Raw genomic sequence first — 10,292 nt, 5'->3', positions numbered from 1 at the left:
AGCTCAAAGGCATCAATTCTCTTTCTATCAGCCCTATTCACTGTACAACTCTCTGATGCATAGCACGTAATTGTAAAGACTATAGCCCAGATCAGGCACACCTTAGTTTCCAGCCTGACGTCGTTGCTCTTCAGTACTCTTGAGAGGTCCCTCAGCTGACTTTCCCAAGGTAATTCGTCTCTTGATTTTCTGGCTGCTGTTACCAAGAGTGTTGATTGTGGAGCCAAGTAAACTAAAACTGTTAACTATCTCAATCTCTTCACCATCCATACTGATGCTGCCAATTGGCCCAGTGGTGAGAATCTTTGTTTTTTTGATGCTGAGCTTCAATCCATATAGGAGGCTGCAGTCCTTGACCTTCTGCAGCAAGTGCTTCAGGTCCTCCTCAGTTTCAGCAAGCAGGGTTATGTCATCTGCATAATGCAGGTTGTTGATGACTCTTCCACCAACCCTGATGCCACATTCCTCTTCATATCGGCCAGCGTCTCGGATGATCTGTTCTGCATACAGATTGAAAAGGTATGGAGACAGAATACATCCTTGATGGGCCCCCTTCTTGATTTTGAACAATGTAGTGTCTCCTTGCTGTGTTCTGACGACTGCCTCTTGGTTCAAGTATAGGTTTCGCATTAGCACAATCAAATGTTCTGGGATTCCCATTCTTCTCAGAGTCAGCCATAGCTTGTTGTGATCCACACAGTCAAAAGCCTTTGCATATAGTCCATGAAGCACAGATAGACATTCTTCTGGTATTCTTTGCTTTCTGCTAAGATCCATCTAATATTAGCTATAATATCCCTAGTACCATAACCTCTTCTAAATCCAGCCCGTACACCTGGCAGTTCTCTGTTGACATATTGTTCCAAAGGTTTTTTGATCATTTTCAGCAGAATTTCCCTTACACGTGATATTAACGATATTGTTCGATAATTTCTACACTATGTTGGGTCACCTTTCTTAGGAATGGGAACAAATATCGATCTTTTCCAGTCAGTGGGCCAGCTGGAAAGCAATTTTAGATGTATGTGGTCCACAGAAGAACTAGCGCAGCAGTAAATAAAGCCTTCTTGTGGACAGTCACTGGCTACCTATGGCTAGTGGTCTCCCAGGACAGGCTGTTAGTGATCTGTGTTTGGTCTGGGATCTCACTTTGTTCTTCTGTCACTGGTAACGGAAAGAAATTTATATTCATTATCTTCAAGAAGAGGTAAGCAACAAGGTCTATCAGATGTAGTATGAAGCCATGGAATTTTTATCAATAATACTTTTTAAAAAGTTTACTAAGCTTCCTGCAGAGGAACTGTTTGTGGAAAGCTTGGAACTAACTCATCACTGACCCTCCAGTGGGTTTTCAGAGGCTGTAAATTGCATGGGAGGAGACTGAGCATCTTTCTCTTGAGGATCTGGAGGTTAGTTTTGAACCCCCTGCCTTTAGATGTTGTTAGGTACCATTAAGTCGAGTACAACTCACAGCTTTCCTACAAGCAGCTCTGAACCCTGTGCCATCCTCATCATCTCTGACATACTTGAGCCCATTGACACAGTCACATCTGCTCTTACGGGGATAGCGCATGTCTGCCAGATGCTATCCTAAAGCAGAGCTCCTATATTCAGACAGACTAGGAGGAAGGATTGGCCAACCATGTTTGAAATATGGCTTTTTGAAGCAAGGTATACTTTTCTCATTTCTGCTTCATAGTGGTACAGGGATGGGGTAGAGGGGAGGCAGGATGGTAGAAAGATATAAGGGAATCCAGAGAAAGGGATGAAAAATAGAGTCAGCAACACAGAGGGTACAGAAGTGGTTTGGTGGTGGGATTCTCACTCTCTGGGACCAGGGTGCTCCTTAGCAGTCAGGATGGTGGAACTCCACCTCACAGACTTGGTGCAGGTTGGCCGAAAGGGTCAGCTCTTGGAAAGAGACATTAAGCTGGTAAAGGAGGAGGGTCAGAGAAAGAGAGGAAGACGCTCAACAAGAGACAATAGACTTATGCGCATCGGAGATCATGAAGACGCTGCAAAACAGTATAAAATTCTGACCCGATGTTCCCAAGGTTGCTATGAATTCTAGTGGGCAGCATACAACAGCAGCAGCATTGGGTCAAGCGCGTCATTCCTGCCCAATACACCCCTTGTATGCCGCTATGATGTTTAACAAGTTTCAGTGGAGCTTCCCAACCAACACGGACCAGAAAGAAAGACGTTGGAGACCTACTTCTGAACCAATGAGACCTCTGCATCACAGACTGGCCCTGGTTGGTGGGACTGGGCTGCGCTTTCTTCAGTCACAGGATGCTAGGAGATGAGGGAGTCACCTCTTCTGGACTCTGGATGTGGGGAGGATGTTTTTCTCTTTAAATGGAGAGTTCCCCATGCCTCTACTGCAGAAGCACCTGATGGATGTAAACCTCAGTTGGTCTGGAGCCTGTACCAGGGCCTTAGGGCAGGTAAATGTGGAAACTCAAGAGGTGACATTTACAAAACTTAATTGGAATTTCACAGGATATTTTCAAATTTCATTTTTGTGTGTCTTAATTTCATTTTTCTAGGAGTTCACTTTTTATTTTAGAACACCTTTGATGGATTCAAAAGTGTGGGAGAAAGTCTTTCCCCCTGAGTTTAACTATCACTGCTCTAGACAATCATCGAGACTTCTTCACTGGCAGGAACCAAGTCAGTGCTCTCATTCTGAAAACCAAATTGACAGGGAAATATTTCCATTGGAACTTGCATTCCCAAGAACAGATCAAACTATTAGTTTATAGACAGTTCTGGGACCTTTATTGCTTGACATTTAAACGTTTATGGGCACACCAAAGAATTTTGACAAATTTTCCAAATATAGAAAAAATATATAAACATCAAAGAAGACGAGGCAGTTTAAAAAATCTACCTTGTAAAATATACATCTTTATGAAATATATTGCTATGTATCAATAGAAGTGAGACTCAAGTGTTCAGGTGAGAAACAGAAAGCTGTAGAATTGTACTTGTAATTCAATGCTGTTTTCTTTTCCTCCCCTCTGAGCTTAATCACTATATGCATAGAAAAAACCTGAATACATAGATTAAGAATGTTATATTAGAAGATGTTACACTTACAGGTTTTGATTTTTTTTTGTTATATATTTTTGTGTGTTTGTATTTTAAAATTTTTTACCATGAGTATTTGTACACACATAATGTGGTATACAACTGTTTGTTTGGCAACTGTGCCTCCCTCCCATGATGAAATTTTTAAAAACACACATATAAAATTTTCATTGTTTTTAAATTTGACAGAACAAATTGGTTTTCCATTCAACCATTCATACAAATTTTGTTTTCTCACATCCATAATGTAATGGCACTTTCCCCGCTTCCTCCCTTTGATTCCTATTTCCATCAATCCTTATATCCTACTTGCCTTCTGAGCTGTATACCCAGGCAAATGCTGCATTTCCGATCCTAAGAGGATTGATTGTTCTGTGGAGTCAGCGAGTCAGTGCCTTCTGGTGTTACCAGGAACCTTACGTTGTTATTTACTCTCCTGTCTGAACCAGCTCATAGCTGACCAAACAGCAGGTTTTTAGAGGCAGGAAATCACACAGGAGGAAATTGCTCCTCTTTCTTCCAAGGACAAGTTTGTGGATTTGAACCAAGTGCCTTTGGGTTGTCAGTCTAACTCTTTACCAGACCTGTCTTTTGTTTGGTTGGAAGTTGAGCTAAGGGGTGAGTTTTTTCAGAGTGACAAAGAGCTATATTCTTGAGGATTCCAAGAATAATAAGCCTGGCCAATTTTGTCTTCAAAGGGTTTTTCCCTGCACTTTTCAAATACTCTTTCCGTGATCTTCTACTATGATCCTTTTCAGAGTTGTCAGTAGTGGACCATGATGTATTTTTTTTGTAAGTGTGCCATGCAACATGCTCTATTGTGGGGAAGGCAAGATTGGCTAGCAACTGTAGAAAGCACATGCTGAGTAAAAAGAAGCTAGATGATATTTTATATTAATAAAAAAGTTTACATGTTGACAAATTTACCTGTACAACCTAGTGTGGTTCAGAGATATTTTTCAAAACGTAGAGGACACTGAACATCCGGAAGTAATAAGAATGTTCATGAACCACAATGACTAATGAATGTCCTAGAAGATCTTGTGTAGAAATTGCTGCCTGGGAACCTAAGCTGCCATGTAAACCTTCACTGAAAACGCAATTTAAAAAACAAAAAGTAAACCAAACTGTGGAGGGAGAAGAATGGCTCAGCAGAGCCACTGTGCTTCCGTCTTTCACTTTGGGTGCCAAATTCTATTAGCCCTTTAAAAGCGCATATGCAATTCTGAGCATGCTTCTCTTGAACAGGAAAATGTCATTTTAATACAAGTCACATACATTGAAATATTAATACTAATGTCTTCCTACATTCTGCTTCCTGTCCCCTTCTTCCCATTGCCCATGATAAAAAGATGTCAGGTGAAATGTTTCCCTGAATCTTAAAAATCTTGTTTGCCAGTCAGCAAAACTACTATGTATGTTTTGTGTATTTGTTACAAAGAAGCAACATTCCCAAGATTAGGAAGCATAAGAATTTATATTAATCATCTTCAGTGAGACAATACATTACTATATTTCATCAATTCCAAGATAACTTTATTGTAAGACAGAGAAATGAAATTTATTTCGTTTATCACTAAAGAAGAAGAAAACACTGCCAATTCAAGTAGGGCACACCATCAATCAAAAGAAAGGGTCCAATTTCAGAGACATAAATATAAAAATCTTGGAATCAATAAAATATGGTAATACTATAACTGAAAAACGAGAAGTCTTGCCCAATATAATTATTCAAACAGACTACTGTAGACTGCTTGTATGAGCTCTGAGTGTAAGGAAGAATACATAAACATTCTCAGTAGCACACCTTTTGTTTATTGACCTATGTAAAAAAAAAATAGGCCTTAAAAAAAGTCAGAACAGTAAAAGAATAGTCAAAAGAGTATTTCTGTTTCTAGAATCTATACAAATATGCAAAAGGGAATAAATTATTTTTTGCATGTCTAAAAAGAAGTTTGGGAAAACCCCCAAACTTAATTTTTAATGAAACAAATGACTAGGACCAGTTTAACAAATCATCTCCATGTATATATTACATGCTTTGGAATATAGATAGAAAATGTTCCAAAAAACCTGTCAGAAACATCTCCATTCACAATATGAACAAGAACCTGTATAAAAGGGAGTGGGGAAAGGAGCACCTTTTATGGAATTCTGAATCAGAATAAAGATGACAGAAAATAATCAATTTGGAAATGGAAAGAATTTTTTAAAAAAATCCTATAGTAAACCATAGGTAATTAGTTCCTCCAAAGAAAGTATGAGGTAGTTTTAGCCTCATAATTAAGTCTACCGTAGATTGAAGTATTTATTTTATGACTAATCTTGTTTTTGCCATTTGGTGACTTAGAACTACCTGTGGAACCCAGACAATATGCTTACTTTTCTAGTGGTCATCATTTTAAGGCACACAGTTAATCTAAAATAATGTTGGTTGTGTTTTTGTTGCTTTTGGGTTCTTTCTGTATCACCTTAAAATACCTTACCAAACTCATGATTAAAAACTTTCCATACCAAGTCTTCATTTTAAGTCAGAGCCAAGCAGAAGAGATACCAGCCTGAACAGGAACAGTTCATTACATGATCGGTGCAGAAAGAAGGGAGTTCAATATGGTACCTTAGAAAATCTCCAAGCAAGGTTTGTCTATGATTCAGAAGAACACTCATTTCCTCCAATCTACTACCACAAAAGTTACATTATAAGACGCTACAGCAGTGTCTTTCCAGAACCCATTTTATGGTGCTTATGAAAACCATCACTCTTTATAATATCCTAAAAACATTTACACTCATTCAGAACTTCTTGAAAATCCAGCCTCTCTCTTCAAGTAATTTTCGAATACTGTCAAGTTGTCCACATACAAATAGCTTGTTCTTCCTTGTCAGTTCACAGATTCACACCTTGTCAGAGTGAGCACTAGGAACTCTGGCCCCTCTTCCCTGCATGGTGAATTGTGCTCTGAATTTCCCTTAGCCTTCCTGCCCACTGCAGACCCTGAATGCACTTTTCATAGTTTTGAGGTTTGCCTTCAACACCATTTAGTCCCTTAAAAAGTCCTTGCTGTGGTTAAAGGCTTATCTGAGTCCTCTCTTGGTGATGGTTCCAGGTGTAGTCAGACCTTGGTCTGTCAGGTAAACAACGCTGGGGCTTTGAAAGGTCAGGTATCCTCAGGGGCTCTGTAGTCTCTGTGTGGGGCTCACTTCCAGGGCAACCTGAATCTTCTCCACAACCTCTGATGCCAACAGCTTTCCAGGAAGACAAACACACTTCGCAAGGCACATTAGTGTGAGGACGCAGCGCTGGCTTCAGGAGGTCCAACTGCAGTTCAAACTAATGTTCCAGGCTTGGAGTCTTCATGCCAGAAGAGTCTCTGCTCGCTGCTGTCCAGGCTGTCCCCCAACTGACTTCCGTCCGCACTGTCCAGGTGACTGGCCTCTGTGTACTGTCTGTTAAAGAAAACCGGAATAGGGTTACTCGGTGGTCATTTTTGATTCTCACATACAAAGACAAGTATATTAGATATTAGTAGAAAGCACTGTTAAGTAAGATTGTCCAGAACCTGGGAATAAAGCAGAGGGTGACTGCATGTGTTTTCATTGCCACACTGGTTGTTGTTGTTGTTGTGTACTGTGGAGTCAGAACAGACTCACCGCTGACCCTCCAGTGGGTTTTCAGAGGCAGCACATCCAACAGGAGACTGTCAGCTCTCTCCTGCAGAGCAGCTGTGGGATTTGAACTGCATACCTTTGTGTTACAGTGCAGATCCTTACCACTAAGTCACCGGAAGCCCCTCACATTGGAGCAGGGCCTCAAAGATCCAAGTCAGAATAATTTAATTCTCTAGGGAGAGACACGTCTGTGTAACTGCTCATTCACCAGGGAGGAGAATGCAGATTGTGTAAACTGTTACAGTATTTTTAGATTTTTTGTGGAAAAAATTCAAGTAGCTTCTGTCTGACTGAAAACTCTTGTACTTTTACTGCCCTGTCGGATGCTAACTAGTCTTGTGCCCAGTGGTCAATAGTCCTCTTGTACTTTTACTGCCCTGTCGGATGCTAACTAGTCTTGTGCTTTGTTCTCAGTAGTCCCGTTGCAGCATCTCTCTCTCAGTGAGTTAAACCCAGTTTTGTGAATTCCCTTTAAATCCAGTGTTACAATTTTGCTAAATAAATCTTTAACAAATGCCCATTTTATATTTGTGTGTGTCATATTTTCAACTTTTTAAATAGATTGATGATATATTTGAAGTATTGTTCAAATCAAGAGAACACATTAGCTATTTACCTCAGGGTCAAAAGAACATATTAGAGGGGTGCAGGAGTATCTTGAGGTTTATTTTGTGTCTATATGAGCCAAGTGTAACTAAGCAGACAGTATCACATTTAGAAATCATAGGCATATTTTCATGGTATATACAAATGAGAGCATCTTATTACATAAACCACCCCAACAGGCCAAACTTAAAATAGTAGATTAAAACTGGTTAGAGAATTAGTAAAGATTAGAAATGTTTATATCTTTTAGTAAAGGTAATAAAAGCCTTCAAAAGAAGAGAAGAAACAAACACTACGCAAGTCAAAGTATTTAGTATTTTCATCTAATCTAGGGGAAAACGTCAGATTCCATAACTTCACACGTCAACCAGAGCAAGCAAAAGCCCTTTTATGCAAGAAGCACCACACATCTCGGAGTGACTGTACTTACTACAGTGGCTACACCTAGCAAAAGGGCATTTAACACTCAGCTCATTTCTGGAGACACAGCCATTCTCCGGGACAAAATCCCTGGTCTCTGCCTAGTAGTAGGTAGTTAGACAAGGAAGACCGAGGTAAACAGAAAACAGGAAGTAAAAGAATAAGTTATTAAAAAAACACAGCTGAGCCAAGAATTTGACTGTATTATCATGGACTAGTTAGCATAAGGGACTTCAACATTTTTACTTTTGGAAAATTTATGCCATTAGTAGTTACAGTAGATCTTATTGGGGGAAAAATTATTGGTAAGTATTTGTGATAAGGTCTCCTATTTAAAAACTTTTCCTGGTAGGTGGCATGGCACTAGAGACCAGTTTGAAAGTCACTGACAGGAGCTGGCTCTGGGAGTGGTTAGCACTAGAGTGGAATGCTGAGCACGGGTCTGTGCACTGCTGTACAGAATTAACTCGTGGTTGCTGTGATTGATGCTAAACACTGTGACACTGATGTGCCAAATTCGATAATGGTTACCTATAGTGGAGCTTCTCAATTAAAGCAAGCTTGGAAGGAGGAGTGGCATCCACTTCCGAAATGGCTTGCCTCTGGAAACTCCATGAACAGTGCTCAGGTCTTTCATTCATAGGGTTGCTATGAGTCGACTACGACTCGACAGCACTTAACAACAACAACAAAAATTATTTGTAGCTTTCTGGAATATTTACTACCTGAATATTCCAAGGAAAAGAATATCTAAATAATGTGGACTTTATTTCTTAAAAAAAAAACTATTAATATATTCCTAAGCATTTCAAATAATTTCTAAGATTTTTCTTTTCTATTTCTGAAATCCGATTATTTATCTTATTTTAAATATTGTATTTTTAAGCACTATTTATGCTATTTTAAAGCAAACCTCTAATGTAATGTAATGGTTGTTACATGTGCTGCATTAATAGGTTAAGTCAAATGAATAAAATGATAATGGAATTTAAAAAAAAATTAAATAAATGGAAATAAGCACTCCTATAATTCTGCAGTTAGCACAATAACCTGATAAATCTTTTTGGAAAACAAGATCTAAAAATATACTTTAACTTCATTCACTAAACTTATAGAATGTGTCTTAAGAAAATAATCTAGAACTCAGACAAATAGACAAGTAGTCTGTGCTGAGATGGAAATAGAAACAAACAAACAAAAAACCCAAAGGGAAGTCAGAAAACAAGGCTGGAAAACACTCAGATGCTCAGAATTGACTTGTGAGCAGCGGTGTGGGCGGACTTGTTTTCATTGTGTTGTTGTTGTGTACCATTGAGTCTGGCTGACTATCGGGCAGGTTTTCAGAGGCAGTTAATTGCACGGGAAGAGACTGCCTGTCCTTCTCCAATGGAACAAGTAACTGGTAGATTTGAACTGCATGCCTTTGGAATAGAAGTGTAGCTTCTTGTCCCTGGGCCATCAGAGCTCCCTGTTTTAATTTTAGATATTTTATTAAGTGGAATATCCTGTCAGTCTTAGTTTTTCAAGAAATTGGGATATGTATGATACAGTGTTGAATTAAAATCTCAAATGTAGAATTTTACATATAACAAGATGTGAAATTACATACGCATCGTCATTATGATGTTGTTAGATGCCATTGACTCTGCAGCTCATAGTGAACCTGTGAACAACAGATCTAAACTTTGCCCTATCCTGCACCATGGTTCTCCCGATTTCTGTCATGATCAGCCAAGTCCATTGTGGCAGTCACTGTGTCAACCCATTTCATTGAAAGTCCCACTACCTTTCCCAGCACGATGTCTCTCTCCAAGGATTGGTTCCTCCTGCGAACAAGCCCACAGTAAGAAATTTCACCATCTTTGTCTCTAAAGAACACTCTGGTTGCATGTCCTTCAAGGCTGACTTGTTTGTTCTTTTGCAGTCCATGGTGTATACTCAATAACATTATACTCACGTCAAAAACAGTTACAGTAACTGAGAAGAACCAAAATGTTCATAACTACTATCTCAGGACGGTGGGATTATGGGTAAATTATTTTCTACTTACTTTGCCCTGTATTTTCCAAATTTTCCACAATGAGTAAGTAGGCACACACACAATAGAGATCTTTAAATAGCTTCTAATTTCCTGTACATTATGCCCCTCTGACATCAAGCTGTGCTGGACTGGCTGGAATAGATGGGCACACTTGGTAAGACACATTCTTCTCTAAAAATGCTGAGCGTTTCCTGAGTTAAGAAGCGAAACTGATGTCAAAGATATTAGAACTGAGTTGTGCACAGCAAGTTTATCCTTATTAACTGTGTAAACAAAAAGAAAAATTGAAACTATCCAATAGAAAAATTATCTGCAAATGTATTAAATGATTTGAAATTCAAAGCTTCTGTTCAGATTTTGGGTAAAAGTAAGTTTGGTGTTCTATGCTTGCCCATTTCAAGCAATTTATAAAAGCCCAAACTATCTGATGTCTACTTAAGTATATTTTCATTAAAATTCTATT

At 39.0% G+C, this 10,292-nt stretch overlaps 1 protein-coding gene across 1 annotated transcript in view; it reads right to left on the bottom strand.

Annotated features, from left to right (window-relative positions):
- Positions 1–6,419: 6,419 nt before the first annotated feature.
- The window catches only part of FRMD4B (FERM domain containing 4B), a 306,037-nt gene continuing 302,164 nt past the window's right edge, over positions 6,420–10,292 (bottom strand). Inside the window, exon 23 of the mRNA XM_006895942.1 lies at positions 6,420–6,540. Coding sequence (XP_006896004.1) covers positions 6,420–6,540 — 121 coding nt within the window. The remainder of the gene's footprint in view (positions 6,541–10,292) is intronic.

Source organism: Elephantulus edwardii, unplaced genomic scaffold, assembly GCF_000299155.1.
Source record: "Elephantulus edwardii isolate Elephantulus edwardi_28Jun2011 unplaced genomic scaffold, EleEdw1.0 scaffold00177, whole genome shotgun sequence".
NCBI classification, from domain to species: domain Eukaryota; kingdom Metazoa; phylum Chordata; class Mammalia; order Macroscelidea; family Macroscelididae; genus Elephantulus; species Elephantulus edwardii.
This window is presented reverse-complemented; position numbering and strand designations above follow the sequence as displayed.